The 23,362-nt window shown below is 40.2% G+C and overlaps 2 protein-coding genes across 6 annotated transcripts in view; one reads left to right on the top strand and one right to left on the bottom strand.

The window, feature by feature from the left end:
- NSUN6 (NOP2/Sun RNA methyltransferase 6) overlaps nt 1-19,424 on the bottom strand; it is a 25,674-nt gene extending 6,250 nt beyond the window's left edge. The window contains exons 1-9 of one of the 5 annotated variants that reach the window (XM_074574514.1): nt 18,766-19,424; nt 13,752-13,860; nt 12,858-13,013; nt 11,027-11,106; nt 9,743-9,852; nt 6,868-7,021; nt 5,154-5,235; nt 4,144-4,263; nt 1,399-1,543 (exon numbers count right to left, since the gene is read on the bottom strand). In XM_074574514.1, coding sequence (XP_074430615.1) covers nt 1,399-1,543; nt 4,144-4,263; nt 5,154-5,235; nt 6,868-7,021; nt 9,743-9,852; nt 11,027-11,106; nt 12,858-13,013; nt 13,752-13,826 — 922 coding nt within the window. In that variant the 5' untranslated portion in view covers nt 13,827-13,860; nt 18,766-19,424. Of the gene's footprint in view, nt 1-1,398; nt 1,544-4,143; nt 4,264-5,153; nt 5,236-6,867; nt 7,022-9,742; nt 9,853-11,026; nt 11,107-12,857; nt 13,014-13,751; nt 13,861-17,632; nt 17,683-18,577 lie in introns of those variants that run through there. The other 4 variants (XM_074574515.1, XM_074574516.1, XM_074574517.1 and 1 more) reach the window with 4 other exon arrangements.
- ARL5B (ARF like GTPase 5B) overlaps nt 18,818-23,362 on the top strand; it is a 17,910-nt gene continuing 13,365 nt past the window's right edge. Inside the window, exon 1 of the mRNA XM_074574520.1 lies at nt 18,818-19,717. Within this exon, the coding sequence (XP_074430621.1) occupies nt 19,432-19,717 (286 nt within the window). The 5' untranslated portion in view covers nt 18,818-19,431. The remainder of the gene's footprint in view (nt 19,718-23,362) is intronic.

The following is a 23,362-nucleotide window of genomic DNA, read 5'->3' as shown; positions in this document are numbered from 1 at the left end:
AGGACTGTCTATATAATAACTGCTTCTTACGATGCACGTATATCTGTAGAAAATAAAGCACTTTATAATTACATGAAATATTACAAGTTCTAATGCATGACACTGCTGTCTCCGCAGCAGAACAATTCAGTAGACAAGGATTGTGAGGACAAGATCAATTTCTGACTATTACCTGGATAGATAAGGGAATATGTAACTTTTATATGTAGAGCCTTCTTTCATCTGAATCCCACTGGCTCAAGAGCCCAAAATTTTCTATCACCTTAGTACTAGACTCTTCAGCTCAGCATCACCAAGACAAAAGTGGCTCCATACGCGTATCTGCGAGCAACCACTGAGGAAGAGAGCCACACATTTGCTTTACCTCCTTTTCTCCTTCCGTTCCTCAAACATACAAGTTAGGTCACAAGTGAAAACAAGTGGGTGGCTTCATACTACTGCTACCCAGCTTGTTCCAGCACTACAAAATGAGTCTATTTTGGCACTGCTGATTTATCTACCTCTGATCCATTACTCCAACGTTCAAAATATGTCACGTCTTGCAGGGATGTACAGAAAAGCCTTCATGAGCTCTCAGTATTACAGCTAGCCCTTGTTCATCCGTGTACGTGCTACATACCACCTACAATATTATATGTTCATAGAAAGACTATTAAGAAAGTACCTTTATTCCTGCAAATCAGGAATAACTGCAGGGCATGGGGACAAAGAAGGTGAACTGAATGATTCTATGATTCTAATTACGCAACCTGATTCCTACTTAGGCTGACGAGTGACTGGGATGAAACAGAGTGAGAAAGAACAGCATACTTTGCACAACGAACTAAAAATAATCAAGACAGCAGATACCATTTAAATCGTTCCATCATGGGAACAGAACCAGTATCATAAATACAGCGCTTCAGAAAAGCAAATGAAATTAACTTAAAATAATACACTGTGCTTCTATAGAACTTTCCCCTGAACAGCTGAACAAACATCAATGAACTAAACCTTGCAGCACTCCTGGGAGTTAGGTATTAATAACCCCATTTTACAGATGAGGATTCTGAGGCAGAAAATCCAAGCAATTCTGCAAAAAATTTTCTCAGACTAAGTCAAACAATTCAGAGCTTTAAGGCTTCTTCCATCTTTGATATTATCTGGGAAAGGAATGCATTTCCTTTGAGCATATTAGGTTGTGATAAGGACAGAGAGTTTGAGTTTTGTATTAGCTTCATGGAGAAGCTGATAATCACAAAAGAGTAGAAATAAAAGAACATTCACAGTGCTGAACCAACCTAGGTATCTGCCAAGATTTCAAGGACTTGTAGACCTCTGGCAGGTTTAATACTATTAGTGCAAAACTGATTACTATTTTCTTCTAAAAGCTACTGCTATCCAAGTTGTTTACTTTACCTTGTTCGTCCTCTCTCTTCTCAACTGAAAGCGCCTTTGTTCCATCATAGCAAAATGCCTTAATGCAATTCAACTGTAGCAATTCAGCATTCTGCTTAATTTTTTTGACCTTCTTAGCTATCTTGTCCATGGCTATTACTTCACCCTGGAAAAAAAAAAAAAAAGAGAGAGAGGTTTCAATCATAGAATGCTAGGTTAAAAGGGAACTCAAGGATCATCTGGTCCAACCTTTCTTGGGGAAAGCACAGTCTACACAAGATGGCCCAGCACCCTGTCCAGCTGAATCTTAGAAGTGTCCAATGTTGGGGAATCCACCGCTTCCCTGGGGAAATTATTCCAATGGCTGATTGTTCTCATTGTGAAAAATCTTCTTCTTGTGTCCAATCAGAGTCCCCCCAGGAGTAACTCATACTCATTACCCCTTGTCTTTTCCATGTGACTCCTTGTAAAAAGGGAGTCTCCATCTCCTTTGTAGCCACCCTTTAAATACTGGAACACATGGTGATAAGGTCTCCCCTAAGCCTTCTGTTCTCAAGGCTGAACAAACTCAGTTCTCTCAGCCTTTCCTCATATGGCAGGCTTCCCAGACCTTTGATCATCTTTGTGATGATCTGGACCCTCTCCAGCCTGTCCGTATCTCTTTTTGTACAGCGGAGACTGAAATTAAACACAATATTCCAGGTGTGGCCTGACAAGTGCTGAATAGAGCGGGATAATGACTTCTTTATCTCTGCTGGTCATGCCTTTTTTGATGCAACCCAGCAACCTGTTGGCTTTCTTTGACGCAGCAGCATACTGTTTACTCCTACTGAGTTTGTTGTCCACCAGGATCCCCAGGTCCCTTTCTACAGAGCTGCTCCCCAGCCAGGTAGATCCCAGCCTATGCTGCACTGCTGGATTATGTTTTCCCAACTGCAAGACCTTACACTTGTCCTTGTTGAACTTCATAAAGTTCTTGTTAGCCCACTCTTACAGCCTATCCAGGTCTTCCTGCAGGATGGCTCTCCCTTCCAAAGTGTCAGCTTCACTCACAGTTTGGTGTCATCAGCAAACTTCGTCAGGGCACACTTGATCCCATCATCTGGATCACTTATGAAGATATTAAACAGTATTGGGCCCAGTATTGATCCCTGGGGGACCCCACTTGTGACAGGCTGCCAGTTTGAAAAGGAGCTATTTATCACCACCCTCTGGGTGCAGCCGGTCAGTTTTATCAAAAGCATAGGGATTAAAGGATGTGCAGTTCCTGATTTCCTCATACCCACACCAGGAGCAGTGTAAAGCAGGCTTAGTTTTCACTATAGAATTTTGTATTCATAAATCCACACTCCAATAGTCCCTATTCTCTCATATTCCCCATGATAACTGCATTAGGCTAGATACTAGTCTGAAGCTGTGTGCATTCCGACTGGCACAGTCACTCCCTAAGGGACCCTATAACGGCTGACTTCTGGCAAGTGGGGTTTTTTGTTTGGTTTGTTTTGTTTTGTTTGTTTTGAACTGTTTTATTCGGCACTAAGTTAGGCAAAACCATAACCATCTGAAAGAGGGTAGAAGGCTCAAACACATGGTAAAATAGGTCAACGGGTTTTAAATTTGCATGGAGATGGTAGGAAACATGATCACATACAGCTCAGTCCGGAGGAAATGACACCCACAGCCATGCTTCTGGCTTGTTCAAGACTTGTAACATACTTTTATACTTGCAGCAGTTGTCACTAAAGTTACTTTGGGAAATGCTGTAAATACTAGAAATAATTTAGACATGGTGGGGGAAGGGAATCACAATTACACATTATTTCTTTTATGTAAGAATAAGGTTTCTCTTTTTCTTTCCAAGATAAATCAAAACAGACATACACCACTATATGCTAGATGAAATCTGTAAACACAAAAACCCCACCATTTTCAGTAGCATCAGTAAAATCCAGAACAGTAATACAACCTTCAAAAAAAAATTAAAAACCAAAAACCTCTACTAGACTTGCTATAGCAATTAGAACCTGCTGAGAAAACGACAACTTTTTCCTATTTGGTGATGGCTCTCTAAGGGCTTATGGAAAGGCAACACAACCAAGACAGACCGTGTTAAAAAAAAAAAAAAGGTACAGTAAATACAGTAAAGATAAGCTTTTGACTGTATGTCAGCCAATATGTAGGTCTAGGATTGACAAGTAAAAAAGGATTTATGGTGTGTCAATGGTGTCCAGCCTTCAGCTACTGTGAGCCAAATCACCTCCTACAGGAGCACTCAATGACCACGTGCCATTGCTTTTCCCCTATCACCATTCAACCTATTGCACATAGGATCATAGAATCACTTAGGTTGGAAAAGACCTTTAAGATCGTCAAGTCCAACTGTTAACCTAGTACTGCCAAGTCCACCACTAAACCAAGTGCCTAAGCACCAAGCATATCCCTGCGTAACTTTGCCTTGCATGTTACGAATTCTTCCACTACAAATAAATCAGTAGCACTTAAAAGTGAAATCAAACATACTTCAAAAGGTCAATTTGCAGCAAATAAGGTTTTAAATGTGATGGTGACTTTTGATAAAGATGGTCTGTGCCCATTTCAGTGACTCTGATCTGTAGCAATATATATTGGTAAGCAGAACGTTCAAATATTAATTGGTTGCTGTCGTAAATTATCTGTGCATTCTGACAGCCAAGTGAAGTGAGCTGTGCAAAGAACAGTGGTCAGACTTTCTTCACTAAGACTGAAATGTTCAATGACTTCTCTTACCTGGTCATGCATTAATGTTGCAAGATGGGTTGTTTTTCCTCCAGGTGCAGCACAGATATCCAAAATTCTTTCTCCTGGTTGAGGGTTTAAAATATGGCTCACAACCACAGAAGGCAAGTTCTATCATAAAAACAAATATGGGATAATTCAAACTTTACGTCCTGTATCAAGTACTATGTTAAGGAATGACAAACTCAGTGAAACAAAAATTCATTCAGCAGTGAAGATACTTATGATATTACTGTCAGTTCCTTAACAGAAAATATACCATTGGGATTATATAAAAGAGACAGTATGGGTCAGAATTCTTCAGTGGCTCCTTTTTTATTTAAAGCTCCATGATTTCATCATTCTATGTTTCAACGTAGGACAGGTGGTCAATTGTCATGTCCGAGTATTGCTTTTAGTTTTATAGTGGGGGAAAAGCAGTATAGGTATCACAAATATTAGCTTGAAATAAGTTCTTAAGTTTTACAACAAAAACTACATAAAAATTTGCCATTCTTTGGAAGCTGTGCAGTTTTACAGTACGAGGTAGTGAAAGCTGTGCTACTGTAAGATTTTTCATGGTTATTTTGTTCAGGTGGATTTTTTTCACTAGAGCTAAAAAGATACGCATTTTCTCTTCAACTTGAAATCAGCGTAATATTTCGAGATTTTCCTGATTATCTACAGGATAAACCCTGAAAGAGGCTCATATTTCAGCGTTCATAGACAGATTCCAAAAACGGAAAGTTCTATGCAGAGTATCTGCGCAAAAAGAATTTCTAAGTTTTTAAGTGAATATCCCCAAGTCACTTTGAAGTCACCCTTATCGTATCTCAGATGCAGTACGATTAAACCACCTACATGTAGATATTGATTTCATTCTAAACGTTTTGTTTTCTTTAAATCCAAAGAGTGACCCAGATGCCACAATACAGAATGAATATATAAAGTATTAATGTGTGCTTAGAGGATATTCAGCATTCTGCAAATAGTACAGGCTTGTATTTTTGTAACAAACGTACCTGTAAAAACAAATGACCAGGGAGCACGTTGTCAAACGAAGGACTAAGGTAGACTGGCTCTATCATTCTTATGCCCAACCCACTGAAAAACATGGAAAGAATATTTCAATTACTCAGATTTATAATTTTTAACAGTATTCAATTAAAATCGGTATGGTTACAAACACAAACTTGAAAAAATAATTGTACACCAATGAAAGCACTTATAAATCAACTAAGAAAAATGCTTTTACAATTTTGTAATCTGTTATTTCTTAAAATTACATCATTAATTTGGGTTAACTGTAACAAAAAATGTACTATGTTATAAATTGGAACTATCTGTAAAAATTGCATGAAGCAAATTTACCTTTTTTGTACGCTAGACAGACTAAGATCTAATCCAAGCCTTGATAATGTAAAGAAATGCATAAAAAAAAAAATTAAATATGGTAATTTCAATCCATAACTGCTTTTGGCTAGCCACGGACGTGCTAGGGCACTGGTGTATGATCTTCCCTCCATTTTTCTAGACTGTCTGAGATTTCTATCAAATAACTAAAAAAATTATATTTCAAAAGTCTTACAGGAACATTGATTTGCCTGTAAAGCAAAGTTTTGAACTTCGAAGCAACCTAAAAGTGTCAAATATGGACGAAGTTCTGACACAGATTTAATTAACTTAAATGTATAAGGAAATGGACAACAATAAAAAAAAACCCCAAACCAATACCGAGCCTGAAAGCAATAGATTACTGAAGATAACAAGAATGAGTATTATTTTGCATATGCACCGCACAGTCCAACAAGAAGAAGGAAGGGTAGGAGAAAGCAAACTTGCAGACACCAGAGTTAGCGTTACATACTGACACCATTCCATGTCATCAACTCAACAGGTATATCCTACCATTACTTCTACTATATTTAAGCGCTAATAAATCGGTAATCCTCTGACAATGTAAACCTTTTTAATAGATTTTTTTTTTAGTTTGTTCTTGTGAAATTAAGTCTCAGTCATTAATTTGATGTCCATGTTCTTGTACACTGCTTTTTATATGTGTTTTAGATGACAGAAGAGAAACAAACCATATGCTTTGTCAACAAAATAGAAAAGCAAGTAATCTTGAAATAGATAACTACTTGGCAAATGCTATTAGTTTTTTTATGATATCTGACCTCATGTTCCATCCCCTGCCCCACCAAAAAAAGCCCCACCAAAAATTTTATGAGATGGAAAAATTGAAAAGGCTGCACTTTGGTTCCATCCAACTGGGAAAGTGGTACGGAACAATTTACCAAAATGCAATTTTGCCATAGTAAGAACGTTTGTTATTTCTGTTTGTTCTATATTATTGAAGTCATACGCTAAACATAAATTCTGAAAAGGCTCACATTTATTTCCTCCTGCCTCTCAAGTAAATTGGTATCTGGATACCATTATGAAACTAAATGTTGAGTCTACTAATATTTACCGTAGTACTTTAATCATAATTGCCATTACATTGCCGCTACCTTAGTTGTGAAGTTACAGAAGACAGCACGAGGCACAATTCTATCATATTCCCAGAAACTAACGCTTCCCAAAAAATACTGGAACTCCCATCATGCAACAGAGGTCTCAGCCAAAGCCATCTTGTGGTTTCACATAGGGTGCAGAACATTTCCAAATGTCTTCCCATCTTCTTCTTTCCCTTTGCAAAGTTGTAGGTGTAGACTGAAGTTGCTACAGACTTACTTCAGTGGGCCACTTGAACTAAAGATTTCACTGCGACTCAGTTCTGAAATCCCATTTCCAAGGAAAACTTTGACTCCTTCAAATTCTTTGGCTCCTCTTTTACATTTCCCTTCAATATCTGAATACACTGAGACCAGATCTCCAGCTTTCATAACTGCAAAGAACGGAAATTTTGAAATTAATATTATACTTGAAAAGACAGCAGTGACTAAATCATTCAGGATTTTCAGTAGACTACTTACTTCAACTCCTATATCATAGCAAAACTTAAACTTTCCTAATGTAATCAAAGATTAACTATCGGGCTTTCAAATGTACATGGTGAACAATGGCTACCAAATGACTTGAGCTATTAAGAGACACAAGGTTAGAAAACAGACAACATGTCTTGTTTTCTAAGAGGCTAGACGAATCTTCACTTTATTTATTTTATCACCACATGGACACCCGTAAGTTCTAAGCACACTCTTTGGGACTCAGTCCTTTGTGTGTGCTCCAAGCACGCAAGTACATCAAACAACACTGGTTCACACTTACTGTACAAAGATAATAACACTAAATTTGTCTAATGACCTCTCAATAGCTAGGTAGAACACAGCTATAGCTGCTTTTTCTCAAACTATTGTTTTCATACAACTGATTATATGTTCTTGTTGAAACTTTTTTTCTGGTGTATTTTTTCTACACCTACAACTTTTCTAAGTTCCCTCTAAGGCAACTGCTGTTCTCAATAATCCTTTAAAAGAGTTTTACCTCTCCAATTAAAACCCTGCAGACCAGTAAAGTATGTAAACATACACCAAACTCTGGAAGTGTAGTCCTAGGGACTTAGCAAACTTTCTGAGCTAGAACAAAAATAGACGGAAAAGGGGGGTGGTTTACGTGATTTTGTAAAACAGTGAACAAGCTCTATGCACTGACTGGCTGAAAAATGCGCTTAAAAATAAAGGCCTCCACTGACAGCAACAAACAACTTTCCAAAATTACATTTCTGATGTGTCTGACTGGCTGGTACAACCAAAAGATATGACAAACAAGACTAATGACCATTCAGCTTCCCAAGAATTCTTTGAATTGTATTTAGGAATCTTACCATTTTCAAGCGGCCTTCTGAATATGCACAAATACCCCGGAATTCTTAAATAGTAATGTTTGTTGGGTATTTTTTCGCATAGCTTATTTTTACACAATGTGACACAAACCATTATGTGACAGCCTACTGTCATTGTCTGCTTAAACTTCACTGAACAAAAACTTGCAGCAATTTCACTCTTCTTGCAGCAATTTCACTTTTTACTCTTTGCAGTATTCAAACATAAGGGATTTTATTTCACTCTCTGCTGACAATCATGCTTTCAAAATGCATTACTATTGTGTACAGTTCTTAAGCTTTTTGTAGCTTATATTGGCATTCCATAAACATAAAGCTTAGAGTCTGATTAGTTAAATTAAACTCAAAGCCCCCTGATAATTAGTTTACCCTCATTTGGGTTGCAAGTTCAGTGATTAAATGTCTGTTCTTGCGATGCTCTTTTTTTCCCTAGTTAGACCATCTGTGCTTAATACAGCCTTATTTTATTTGGCCTCAAGTGGGTAGCATGCCTTTTTATTTTATTTTCCTATCTGCAATTCCCCTGAAGTGTTCCTGAAGTTTTATAGTATCTTTTCTTTTCTTTGAGTTGATGTTGCATGGATAATTACATGCAGCAATTATGATAAATCACTCGTTGACTCAAAGACGGATTTGAATATTTATGAGGTTGTCTAAATAAGCCATTTCACTAACTGCTACAGCAATATACTTATTTCATTATCAAGTCCTAGATTGAAAAACATTCCTGTTCAGTGAATTGGACTTAAGCACATGCTTAAAACTTCTTGAAGGTTTTTTCCTGAAAGGGAATGAAGTTAAGTGGCTAGATAAATGCTTTCCTGACTCACTTTGTTTAATAATAAGAACCATGATGATTAGTAGATCTCATCACAATAGAATAATGAGGTGAATCATCCAAAATTATGCTGGTTTTACATAAAGTTAATTTGACCTTTAAATAAAAAATAAACAGGCTGCTGAGCGCTAAGCATGTATATGTAGATTTTTTTAGCTTGTCTCACAGGCGTTGAAACAAAAATTTCCATTTCTTAACAATCTGACATTAAAATTGAAGATTTTTCTCATCAATAGGAAAAAAAACCTTTTTATTAGATCTCTCTTACACAAACAATATCAAATGAATCGCCAATGGATTAAAAGTCTGGTTTTTTAGATCTGTAACTTAGTATCTGATAGGATTATGAAGGCAAGCATCTTTGTGACTGCATGAAGAAATAACATGTCTGGAAATACTATCTATTAAATAATCAACATACATCCAGTTACCATCCAGATCAATCTCTTGTGACATTCCCCCCTTTTTTTTTTTTTTTTGACAAGACGAAAGCAGCAAACTTCTGTGAGTTTATTCTACTGAACATCCATGTTAAAAGTTTCAGTATTCAGTAGTAAAATGCCAAGTTTTACTTTGGACCTGCTCTTTAAAAAGATTTTCAAATGAATACAAGAAACTTAAATCCTTGAGAACTAATACTTCAGCTAGGAATTACATACGGAAAAATAAACTTAAAACAGGCCAGGTGAGAAATAACTAAATATAATTTATTACAAGTGTAATGCAAAAATACTAAAAATCCGAAAAAAAAAAAAAGCCAGAAAAACTTTAAAAAAAAATTATTTACCCTAACTTACAACTATAAGATTAATTTCAGCTGTGAACAGAAAAAAATAAATCAGTAATTATTGGAAATTGTCATCAAGAGGTGACCTTTTTTCCTTCTTATTTACAACTTAACTGGGTGTTATTTAGAGAACTCTTACATCTTGAGGTAGATATGATTCCAGGGACATAAACATGTGCTCCTCGAAGTACTGCATATCCACACTGAGCTCCAACAATGACTTCAGATGCATGCTTTTTTAAATCTTGCCTAAAAATGCAAAATGTCGTTCAGTTAAAAAAAATAAATACTCCCCAAGTAACCTCTAGTTCATAAATACTGTATTTGTCACAATATTATAGAAAAAGTAATTAACTATCATGTATTACATTTAGAAGATTTATTTTAGTCCCAAAGGAATCAAAGGAAACAGCCAAGAAGGAGACCAGTCCTCAAAATAAAGCAGATTCAGGTAGATATTGCCACTACTATGAACCTGACTCAGGAACACGAATAAATTATACTGGGATGGAGAAATAATCCTCTATCCCTTCCTAGACCATATGATTTTAAAGTGACTTTTTTGTGTTTAACAACTGCTAAGTACTTCTATAATAAATGTATAACCAGGTACAAGAAACGTTGCCAGTAAGAATTCTGAAGACGACAGTTACTTGAACTTATTAAAGTGTAAATTTATTTGAATATAAAAAGAACAGAACGTTCAGAAAAAGATGCTACAAAAGGGAATTAAATGTGAATGAAGAAAACATAAAAGCATTAAATGCTATTTTAGAGTGTACAGTGTTTACAAACTAGTACTGCTTGTTACCAACCTCTACCTAAACACGATATAAACTGAATCTGAAGTATGTTAGTCTTCATTATGAACAAGATATTTTAAATAAAATGTCCATCAGTGTGTTCAATAAAATAATGAAGGAACTCCATACCAGCAGACACAGATGCAACATGGGAAATATCCAAATATATCTTAAGAATGAAGAGCAAGTCCTTATTTTGTAGGGGATAAAAAAGATTCAGGAATCCTCTCAGCATTATTGATCCAGTCTCCCTAAGTCTAGCTGTGGACTTGATTCCAGTGGAAGAAAATGCTGCCTGTATTTAGCTATTTTACCCTCTAGTTCTATATTCCACTGCAAAAATTTCATTCTTCTGTCTGCCACCTACCTTTCCAGAGAGGAGGTACTTATGTTACATTTGCCCTATGAAAAAGTTAATCACATAAATAAGGAAAGAACTCTATGTTTTCTTGCGTCTTTTAAAGACTAAAACTCTGACCTGGTTAGAATCCACTGGGTGTTAATATAAATGAAGTTGTGCTTCATTTATAGTGAGTTAGTTATCATTACTGTTTAACAAGAAATTTATAAGTAGAATATGTGTTATGACATTTTAAGGTTAAAGACAAAAAATTTCAAACCTGGGTCCAATGACAGGGATTAATAAGATGTCCTGGAGTTTCGGGTGCTCAAGAACTGGAACACATAGTCCTTTAAATTGCTGTTTCATTAAAAAAAAAAAAAAAAACAAACAAAAAACCCAGAACTATTAAGCAATACTAAAAAACCTAATACGTAAGTACTTAACTTACTAACTAAACTTAACTCAGTTTAGACTGAAAACTATTTTTCCATTCATAGTTTATAGCTGTAGAGTACAAAAAAAATTAAAAAAGGTAGTAAAAACAGTTAAGGGAGATTTGGAAAGAGTGTGTAAGGAGACGCTCCATATTAAAAACACTTGTGTAAAAGACTAAACATTTAATAAATTGAGAAATAACAAGGCCACAAAGGGATTCACTGAGAACTGACTTCAGGGAGCAGGACAGTGTTCCGACACTCAAAAAACTACCACTGGTTTTTGCTTTCTTCTGCAAGAAGGTTGTGTCGAGTTGTCATCAGGTCACAGTAACATCACCAGAGAAGCTTCGGTCTAATCTGTGTTATCATTTTGATGTTACTAATTATAAACCACTGTTTAACTCTACTCATGTATTATTGCCTGTCTTACTTAATACGCCAAGTTGGTAATCCTTTTCGTTTTTCTTTTCAGCTTAACTGTGTTTGGGTACTGAGAGCTGAGTTGTGCATATAGTTGAAGAAAATGACAGTTTGCCATTTTAAAACTGTTCCTGGACTTTGAAAGGTGATGTCTTCTCACCTGAGCCTTCTAAAATATAACCCTAAAACATGCAATAGCATAATTTTTTTGGCATCTGATAAATAAGTATTTTCTCTTAAGAATGAAAACAATCTGTGAGTATACTTTTGTTAAAACTCTTATGTAGTTTCCTTTTCTAATATGACCACAATTAAAAATACAAAAAGTTTATGAAATGCCAGTCTTAATTCAGTTTTCAGCAAAGCATTTTCCCTTGGAGCAAAATATCATTCTGCAATACCCATTTCCAGATTTCTACAATTAAGCTAAAATTAGCATTAACTCATTACCATTCCAGCCAACAGAATACCGTCAACTGCCTCTGCATCACAGAAATGTCTCGGCTCCTGTCATGCAATAGCTCCCTGTACACCCACTAGCATTAATAATTTACTTAAAGAAGAACTGGATCTTTTTAGACAGACTGAAGATCTAGGATAGAGTTTTAAAATAATGCACTTCTTAAACATAATGGCTAACATATTGCCAGATAAATAAATGTTTAATTAAGGCAAGTACAAATACAGAAAATTATGTAACAATTAAAAACAGGTTAAAAAAAAGAAAATACAGCAGCTGCAGGGCATCACTCTGGCTCCAGTTTCTAAAACATAGATTTTCTCACTTCCCTAAACAGTTTGTGCAACGAAACACACAGCCATTCTCCTTTAATCTTAAATAAAAATGTTCTAAATATGCTGAATACAGCATACCAAACTGCAGTTTTTATCTGTTTCTACCATCTTCTCTAGACTTACGATGCGTGTACAGTATTTACTACAGTAGTACCCCAATCCTATCTAAGGTCTGAATCTGCCACCTGAAAAAGAGTTGGTTGACTTTTCCCTTCTGCTGTTGCCTTTTCCCTTCTGCTGTTGCCTTTCTTGGATGTATTAGATGAGGAATACTGCTAGACAATGAATTTTCATTTAACATTTAATGCTGATGGGAAATCAATATGATTGCATAACGTTAATACTAGTGGACATGTATTAAGTTAAGGAAGAGTTTCCAGTAATGAAAAGCTCTCACAATCAGGTAAAAGATGAAATATCCTGTTATTTTTCTTGTAACAAAGAAAATGCACAAACCTTCTGGATTTCTTCAAACAGCAGTTTTTTCACATGCTTCACTGAGGCCAAGTGGGTATTAACTCTAACAGTTGTGAAAGATGGTGGATGAGATAGATGACTTAACAGAGACTGATATTTACTCTCCACCTCCTGTGTACCTAAGGCAGCGATAAGCTGAAAGTGAAAGAAGAGATTTTAAAATAAGTATTAAAGAGATTCACACAGCAGCCTCTTGCTCAGTGCAAAAAAAGCACTGAATAAACATTCTGTAGAAATGGAGGAATATGGTTGTGTGGTGTCCCACAGTGAGGAATGTCTATGTCTGGAGGCCTAATTCCAGTGAAAACCTCATAAATTTCTTGAAAAGGACTTGTTGGGAAAACAGTCATATTAACAAGATCATTGTAAAAAGGCTGCAGCAAGTACCAAAAGTAACTGCTAGTGAGCTCTCTGATACTGTAGAAAGAACAGTCCTAAGGAGATGGAAGAGCAGATTCAAAACTATGAATTAATAACTCTTATCCCAATATACAACATCATTTTTGTGTGCTTTGACATTAGGAATTCATAAATTGTCTGCAGTACTTTTGTTTCTGCTCTGTGGTATTTCTTGGCAACATTATGTGGCTGGCAAGTGGTTAATTTTCTATGTGATCATACTTCAGTGGGATCCAAAACTGAAGTCTCAGATTTGTGCTAAGTTTATCTTTAATATTTTTATGTTACTTTGAGCCAACAGGCCTAAAGAATAATTTTATATTTTAAATAGAATTATATATAAAAATCTGTGTCTGATGTGAAGACAGTAACTTACTGTAAGGTATTAAATTCAGACAAAATATTAAATCAGAGGAATATTAAGAGTGTTCAGTAAGTGAATATTTGTTGATTTGTAGTATCTATTTCACATACCTCATTATTTCTGAACACTTTGGCGAGATACTCTTCAACTTCACGTTGGAAAGAGATTTTGGGGAAAAAAGACATCTTCCTTTAGCATTTAAGATCTGCTGGTAAAGAACTGAAATAAACAAAATATTTTCTTAGTGGTTTTTATCATATTCTGTAAGTTTATAAATGTAATGTAAGATCTACCTACAAAGTAAGCTGCAGTTTCTGATTATTCTGTTTTAATAATGCAATCTTACTGTACTCAAAACTCCAAATATTGCTCAAGATATGACTGTAACATTACCATTAATTACATTTCAGAATATGTTCTTAACACGCTTAGCATTTACAATCACCTTACAATTAGGTTACTGGTTTCCTTGCTTTCACATCCTTCCCAGCCATACCTTCCCAGGCTTTTGAAATGTGAAGAAAGCGTCACCACCTCTAAATCCTGTCCCATTAAAGTTCCCCTAGCTATCCTTGGGGACAACTCAACACTTAAGTCCTAGAATTCACTCGCAAAGGCTCCTCACAGGATTTAGCTTTGACTCTTCTAAGACCCATCTTTAAAATTCTTATTCTATTACCTCATCATATCTGTTCATTTTTAGAGATAATCTAATTTTTCCCTGTCAGATTTGTTTTCCTCAAGTTTAACTTCTTAGGCTTCCTCTGTAGTTGAAATTATCCAAACTTCATAACGGGGGGACGTTTGCATGACGGTGGACAATGATTTTTATTTTTTCCATATATACTTAGAAAATTAAAGGACTATAAGTAACACTTTTCTCTTGAGTCTGTGTTTAATTCACTGTAGGACTAGTGAAGCATTAATGCAACAGAAGCTCTGCTGATCCTTACTGAAAATCTTCAAGCTGTCTGGTGAAAGATTACATGGTTAAAAGGTACAGGGAATTTCCAGATGTTGCTTTAATTCCTTCTGCAAAGCCCAGCTATAAAGTCCCTATTGTAGCTCAGCCCCGATGCAGCTTTCATTCTTTGTAATTATTTTCTGTTAATTTTTCTCTCTAGGTAATAAAATACAGTTATCCTCCCAAATTGCATCTCCACACCCCTATATTGCCTGTATTTTGAAAGATTATACACACTTCAGTCTGAAGTGAGACTTCCTAAAAATTTTATAGTTTGTTTACACCAACTTAAAAGCAGGGGAAGTGAGAACCTCCCCCATCAGTGAGGTTTATTCCATCCACAACAAGGAAGTTTGAATACTAAAATACTATGATTTCATTATATTAAGCATATTTAGAGGACATACATTGGAAAGTTTGGTATTCATTCTATTTTAATAAGAGGCTATTTGACACTTTTATCATACAGAACCCCTCAAAAATATCTTTTTTTGCTATGTCAGATTCAGTTGAAGTTTTAATGCTAGAAGAATGTTACCTTCTTCAGACTTAACTTATGAGCCCAGACAAAGCAAATTTTCAGTTTCACGGGTAGGAGTTTCAAAGCCTTATTCCCAACATTAACAGCTTTTGAAAGAAAGAAACTGTAGCAGAATTAATGGACGCCTTTTTAGAATCTAACAAAATGCCCAAAAGAATTCACCTTGCTATTTCTACTCAACCTAACAGTACTACAATAGTTCATATTACAACTGAAATTACCAAAGTTCAGTTTTAATTTTTCAGACAATGCGACATACCATGCCTCTGAGCTGTTGTCTTAGGATGCCAACATTACAGGAAAAAATACAACACAAAAATCACAAAAAAAACCCCTTATGGCTCACATTTGGAAAGTTTTTTCTTCAGAAGGATAATAAACTAGCATTTAAAAAAAACCCCATGCTTGTGAATTATTTTTTTTAAAGAGTTGGAATCCTGAATAGAACTAAGCAGGCGTTTGAAAACTGGTAGAAATATGTGTTATTTATGAGCCCTACAAGTGACTTCGGTATTAACATTATGATGGTGTATTGGGTTTGCGTGGCAAGGTTTTGGTAGCAGGGGAACTATAGGGGTGGCTTCTGTGAGAAGGTGCTAGAAGCTTCCACCACGTCCGATAGAGCCAATGCCAGCCGGCTACAAGACGGACACACCACTGGCCAAGGCCGAGCTCATCAGCAATGACGGTAGTGCCTCTGAGATAACATATTTAAGAAGGGGGAAAAAAAACCTGTGTGGCAGCAGCCAGAAGAGAGGAGTGAGAATATGCGAGAGCAAGAATTCTGCAGACACCAAGGTCAGTGAAGACGGAGGGGGAGGAGGCACCAGAGCAGAGATTCTTGTGTAGCCCATGGCAAAGACCATGGAGAGGCAGGCTGTTCCCCTGCAGCCCACGGAGGGTAACAGTGGAGCAGATATCCACCTGCAGCCTGTGAATGACTCCGTGCCAGGGCAGGTGGCCCTGAAGGAGCCTGTGACCCCATGGAGAGCCCCCACTGGAGCAGTCTCCTGTCAGGACCTGAGGCCCCGTGAAGAGAGAAGCCCATGCTGGAGCAAGTTTGCTGGCAGGACTTGTGATCCCATGGGGGACCCACGCTGGAGCAGTCTGTTCCTGAAGGACTGCACCCCATGGAAGTGGGTAGCCTGTGGGAAGGAACTACCCTCCTGTGGGAGGGACTCCGTGCTGGAGCAGGGGAAGAGTGCGAGGAGCCCTCCCCCTGAGGAGGAAGGAGCAGCAAAGACAACGTGTGATGAACTGACCACAACTCCCATTCCCCGTCCCCCTGTGCCACTTGAGGGGACGAGGTAAAGAAAATCAGGAGTGAAGTTCCCCTCGCGCCTGGGAAGAAGGGAGGGGCGAGGAGGAAGGTGTTTTAATATTTAGTTTTTATTTTTTCATTACCCTACTCCGATTGGATTGGTAATAAATTTAATTAATTTTTCCCAAGTCAAGTCTGTTTTGCCCGCGATGGTAATTGCTGAATCATCTCTCCCCGTCTTTATCTTGACCCACGGGCCTTTTGTTATATTTTCTCTCCCCCTGTCCCAGCTGAGAAAGGGGAGTGATAGAGTGGCTTTAGTGGGCACCCGACATCCAGCCAGGGGAAACCCACCACAGAAGGTATCTTTCCAGGACATTAAATAGGTATTTTATGATAACCACAGAATGGCAAACCAACCACTGATCTGACAGCACGTTGGCAATGGGACATGTTTCTTGCTCATTTTTAAAATGGGACTGAATGATACCATGAAACATGAGCTAGTAGGCTGTTAAAACTAAAAACTCTTGGTCAAAAACAGTACACACAAAGGACAGAACTGCAATGAAGTCCCCAAAATGCATTATAAAAGGGAAGTATTAGTCCCGTGATACCAACTAACAAGACAACTATGTCAACAGGTATGGTTTGAAATTTCATAGCAAAATAGAAAAGTTGTCATGTGTTAGAAACCACTTCCTCCTAAGCAGGATGGCAAGTATACTACAATGTCTGCAATATAACAAGGGCCAACAGAAAAACAAGAATACTAATAGGAGATTCACTTCTCCCCATGTAGACAGGCTAGACGTCACACAGAAGCATGACACCGCATCTGGGCTTTTAACCACAGTTAATGAACACTTTTAGGAAGCCAAGGAACTTGTAACAGAAGTTAAGACTTGACCCTGACTAGTTCATAGGGCCTGGTACGAAATGTTACTGCAGAAGAGCTGCTCTGTTGCAGCAACCCAACGGCACGTGGGCTCAACACATGCATTCAAATGGCAAATACAAGAAATCCAGTATCATTGTGCTTAGTTCAGGGAGAGGAACAACACATAAATGAGAAGCAATTCCTTGGTTAAAAAAAGAACAGTCAAAAGAATAAAACCATTGTGAGCAGCCTGGAAGCTTTAAAATAGTGCAACTGAAGGTTCAGAGCCCATCCACACAACCTGCAGGTTCAGCACTCTATGTATGCCATTTCAGTGCCCCTTACCTCAGAAAACATACAATGTAGCTTAGAAAGGCTCAGGGAAAGGTGATGACCTACAAGTGAGATACATATATACATATGTGATATAAGTGGTGACCTAAAGGTGATAGGGAATGTCTTTCAAGTAAGTAAAAATTAATCAGTTTGCAGTCTTCCAGGCTGGGAAACATAGTTGAGGGGGGAATAGAATAAAAGCTTATGAATTCAGATGGGGCAGGAAGAAAGGCTGATGCAGGAGACTGTCTAGTGCCTCTTCAAATACAAGAGTTAGACTTCAAAAAGAACCAGCAGGAGGCAGGTTTGAAACCAGAGAGGTATTTTTTTTCCACAGACCTGCTGTGCCGTACACCTTGCCCCAGGAAAGGCTTGATGGAGTTCAGAAGAGAGCCCTTGAGGGAACATCGCTCCCTGTTCACCATCTCTGTACAGATTTCCCTGTGCCTCTGTTGGGGGCTGCTGCCGGCGAGGTGGTGCTGGACCAGGGCTTTGATCTACCTGCACACGTAAGCACCACCGGCTGAAAAGCATAGCCAGCACCCAGAGATGCCGAACGAGACTTAACTTTCAAACCTCTCTTCCCTACTCTTTCCCAGAAGTGTTAGCAGAGCTGAGAGCTTTCTTTTAATGCATGCTAGAGTTAAGACTCTAAAAAATGTACAGTAAGTCTCTGCTTGATCACACTAGTTCCAGACTTGCTTAATGGCTTTAATATTTTCTACAGCTACAAATACACTGCAAGATTTAACTTTCAAACCTCTTTTCCCCACGAGGCAGAGGTCAGGCAGCGCATTGCTGTGAGGAGCAGAATTTGGGGCTCCCTCCTTTATTCCCCACCCGCCCCGTTATTGAAAACCCCAAGTGCGGGGGTGTCACAGCTCTCCCCAGCCTCCCCGAGGCCCTGTGCGGCACCTCAAGCAAGCCCCGGGGCTACCCCGGGAGGCAGCGCACCTCTACGAGACGCTCGGCCACCACCACCACTGCCCCCTCAGCCCCGGCGGACACCGAGGGAGACACATGCCCGGTCCGGACCCGGGACACCACGAGAACGGGAGAGCACTCTGCGGCCGGGCCGGGCCCCTTTCCCCCCACCCGCAGCGGCGCGCAGGCTGCCGACCCGCCGCCAGGTCCCCACCTACCGCCGCGCTCCGGGCCGCTCCCGCCTCCTCCGGGGCGGCGGCAGGAAGTACCGCGGTACGGGGCGGTGCCGGCCCGGCTGTTAGCATGGGAACCGGACGCGCCGCGCGTGGGCCCAGGCAAGCGGCCCCAGCGCTCTGCCGCGGCGGGACCCGCAGGGCGCGGGAAGGGGAGCAGCAGAGCCGGGCCAGAGCCCACACAGCGCGGCCCGTGCCCCGAGCGGCGTGAGTGGCCCCTTGCCGCCGCTGAGGGGTGGCCACAAGAGCTTCCCCCGCGGGCAGAGTCCGCTTTGCCGCGCCGCTGTGACGCCCTTCTCCCCCTCTCGGGTGTCGAGGTTTCTATCTCGGAACGGCTACCGTGGGCCCTCCCCAGCCGTAACGGGGGCAGCGGGCCCAGCCGCAGCACCGCCCGGCTGAGCGACACCGTGACGGGAAAAGGACGCTGCCGGCGCAGACCGGCAACGCTTCCGCTCCAGGGCTGACCGCTGTCGCTGTGAGGCCGCTCCCACCCCAGGTGGGGGACACGGGTATCCCGCAACACCCCTCCCTTACGGGGCGGCTGCCTCTTCCCCGGCTCACCCGGCCCCGCCTCACCGCCCGCCCCGGAGAGGCGCTACCTCCCCCCACCCGGGCCGCTCCCGCGGAGGCCACCCGCCGTGGGCGGACGCGATGACGCACGGAGTGACGCGACGCGACAGCCGCGTGGGCGTTGGGGCGGCCTCTCGCGCCGTGTGGCCGTTGGCCGGGGGCGGGGCGGTGCCGTGTGCCCGCCCCCCGCCGCCCCCCGCACGGCCGCTGCCCCGGCGCCGCTGCGGGCTGCGACCGCCCGAAGGGAGCCAAGGGAGCCGCCGCCGCCGCCTGGCTGAGCCCTGGGTGTCCTGGGGGCTCGGCGGGAAGCCGAGGCCAGGCATGGGCCTGATCTTCGCCAAGCTGTGGAGTCTCTTCGGTAACCAAGGTGGGCGCGGGGGCTCGGTCCGGCGGCGGGGGAGCGGGGCCAAGCGGAGCCCGCGGGGCTGAGGGGGCCGCGGGCAGCCGTCGGAGGTTGGGGGCCGGTTCTGGCCGCCTGGCTTCCCCTGAGGGGGTGCCCAGGCAAAAGTTGGATTTTTCTTTGTGCAGCAGTTTGAGCGCTGGTTCCGCGGCGCCTCATGCTCGGGGTCGCTTTGTTTCTGTGACTGCGGTGGTCCCTCCTCTCCCCCGTCCTCCCTGGCCGCTCTGAACACCTCGGTTATCCCGGGCAGCCCGCCCTTCCAGCCTTGTGCTCCCGACATCGCATAGTGGCGAATGCCGCCGTCTCTCAGGCGTGTTTTTTCACCGCTGTAGCGGCTCAAGCTTTGATGGGCGATGTTTGCTGTTTCTTTTTGCAGACCTTCCGTTTTTAAGTCGGGGTCTGCTATTAAAATCGTGCTGCTTTTATCGTTAGTCTCAAGAAAAAAAAAAGACCACCAAACTTGCGTTGGGGGCGTTTGAGGTAAAGATCTGTTTGTGTTTTGGCAAAGATTCTGGTTAAATACAGTTAGTGACCCAAGAAAATCACTTCTCGAGCCAAGAATGAAAAGGTCATAAGGGGATAGCTTTCCGTTCTCTCCTGCCTAGTGCGCCCGGCCCCGCAAGAAAGGCTCATGCTCTGATCCAGAGTTCGGAACTTGTGACTGCCACTACCTTTAGCCCAGACAGTTATCATAAAAATCGAAAATTATGTTTTGTCTGTTAACTTATTTTAATTAATCTTGTTTACCTCGCCTTCTTTGGTTAGAAAATAAAGTAGTCAAGTATCATTTCTGTTGGTTTTCCTTGAGGCCCTGAGTTTGGAGCAGGCAAACTGATCGTTCTCTCATCAAGTTTCCAAATGCATGCTTCATTTCCGCTTTAAAGTTACTAAAAATGTAGTTAAGCTTTTTTGTGCAACACTCTATTGCCAATACAGTTTTCAAGTTTTTGGGGGCATGTACAAGTGGTGTCCCTTTAATAGTCTTGTCACTATCAGTGCACGTAACCCATTCTAATTCTGTAAATACCAGAGCAATGTCTCAGTGTGTGCACATATTAACACCTATGTATCAAGCCACCTTTTATTGGGATGGGAGTGGGAGGGAGATCCAGACCATTTATCTTTCCCCACCATACGCTGTCCCACTACATCGTTCCTGAAGTCTTCTAACAGAGTCTTCTGAATTTGTTGTTTTTGTTGATTTGAAGATTCTTATTTGTCTGAACTGGAAAATCCATTTGGTAAGATTCAGGGTTCCCCCTATTCTCCAGAAAACTATTTAGTACTGTCTCGGTTTTCATTAAATACTGCAATCTGCGACTCATTTCTTTCAATGAAGGACTCCAGAAGAGATGTCCATAAGCAGAGAACTGGTCAGGAGATAACTTCTGGTGGCTTTTAGTGTTGGTCTGTATGGTACCATATGATGTCAATATTTATTTTGTTTGGTGTTGTTTTGTTTTGGGTTTGGGTTTTTTTTTTGTTTTGTTAGTACCTTACAACATTAGATTAGGTTGATTCCATTTAATTAGTGACAAACACATCTTTGTTACTGTACGTTAATTCCTGGAAGGGAAGTTATTCATCATACATTTATAATGTTAATGAAAATTAGTATCACAGTGAAGATAAATGAGACAATACCATGAAATAGTTACCATTTGGCTTTTATCCCAATGAGAGGCTTCTGGGGTGTGTTCTGATCTTGCTTTGTTGCTGGGGTTCTTTTCGGTTTGGTTGTTTGGGGTTTTTTTGCCCCCTCTTCTTGTGGTGACCGTAGGAAGTGAGTTTCTTTTCCCAGCCAAAACTGAAATTACACCCTAGAAAATTCTCTTCAAACATAAATTCCCATCTAATGGGAACTTATTCTTTAATTGCATTACTGTTTTCCTCTAAATAATATTATTATTAATAATAAAGGGTAGTAATTATTGTCTTTGCTTTTGTTTGCTCTTCTAGTTATATCAAATCTAGATAATTTCTTGGAGAATTCATAGGCTGTCCCATGAAAGTGCTTATTGAGCAGACTAGCACAGTAGCTTACATAATGATTTTGATTATCCAGAGTGAATATTCCAAAGGTGCAAATAAACCGCCATGTGTGTGGAGCATATTATCAGTTCATCATGGCTAGTGTGGGTTGTGCTGATAGTCTGAAGCACTTGATACTGGCAAAAAGAAAGGTTAAACAAAGCAAAGATTTAGAAAGTGCCATCTGTCTTCCATCAAGTAGAGCATGGGGGAGGAGGTGTGCCTAAGTGCTAGAAGATACAGAACAGGAAATCATTGGCATTTCACTTGAGTATTAATTACGCATTGCGGTTTTGCTTTACCTAAATGTGAATAATAGCTGAGCGGAAAATGCCAAATCTGAAAGGTATTTGATCAATAATGTCTGGACAATGTTAAAGAAATGTCTGCTGGTGAGCTAATACCGTTAACTCACAGAAAGAAGATATGTTGGTAGCTTTCTGAAAAATGTACATCTTAAGATAACTAACATATTAAAATAAGCCCCATGCATTTTTGTGCCTCAGGGTTCAGTACAGTTAGAGTAAATGTGCAATGTACAGAAAATTGAGTTTATTCTGAGTGACTTCTGCCTGGCAGGAAAATCTTGTACTGAAGGTACCTTAGATCCTACTAAAGCACTGAATGTAATTTTTTTAATTTGCACATCATCTTTACTACTTTGCAATTTGATTTTCTCTCTTACCATCCTTTCCAATGGTAAGGATGAGGTACTGGAAGGAAGATCAAGAGGCTTGACCTAATCTGTTTCTAAAGACATTCAGCGATAAGTGTCTGTTGACTAATGTTATCTATGGACCTCTTCCAGCAGCATATCTTACTATTTGTATTCAAACTTTTCAGCCCTGTGTCTTGGGTAGCATGTGTGAGTTCTTATCAGGGAGCTGAATCTGTTGTTCTGTTTCAACTCGCTGTACATGCGGCAGAAATTGTTCCAGTTGGTTCAGCCCATTTTGATTATGGTGAGCCCATTTTGGCAAAGCCAGACTGCCTCGTGGTAGAGTATGTAACAGTTAAAAGTGCTATGTGGCTTTGACCTGTGATGGGAACTTTTAGAAGGGGAAAGCCTTTAGCTCTTTTTCCTGCTCCCCTCGCAGAATGCACTTGCTTTTCCATTGCAGTGCACCATCTACTCTCCAAATCTGGCATGTGGGATTGTGGAACAAGAAAAGCTGCAGTGCAGGGCAGTTTGAGGAAACTGCGTGATACCTGTGTTGATCTGTGAGTCAATGACTAATGAAAGAGAGGAAGACTAACAGTCTCTGCCCTGAGCACAGTCCATCAGGGAATATCTATTTAATTGTGTAGATATGTTTGGAAGGGCTCATTTCCAGTTTGAGTTTGGCAGTAGTCTTTAAACAGTTGCTGTTTTTGTTTGGTAGTGGACAAAACTGTTTGAGGGCCTTATTTAATCTTCTTGTTTTCTGATCTGCATGCCTTTTCAGTGCAGAGGTTAAAGCCTGAAAGAGGGAGGGCAACGAGCATTTCTGTGTCTTTCAGCTCTCAATATATATTGTCTGTTAATCAAGTAGTAATTGAACGATGCAAACTGAAATAGAGATACTTTACTTATAAGAGAAA

The sequence above is a fragment of the Larus michahellis genome, chromosome 2 (assembly GCF_964199755.1).
Source record: "Larus michahellis chromosome 2, bLarMic1.1, whole genome shotgun sequence".
Taxonomy (NCBI): domain Eukaryota; kingdom Metazoa; phylum Chordata; class Aves; order Charadriiformes; family Laridae; genus Larus; species Larus michahellis.
This window is presented reverse-complemented; position numbering and strand designations above follow the sequence as displayed.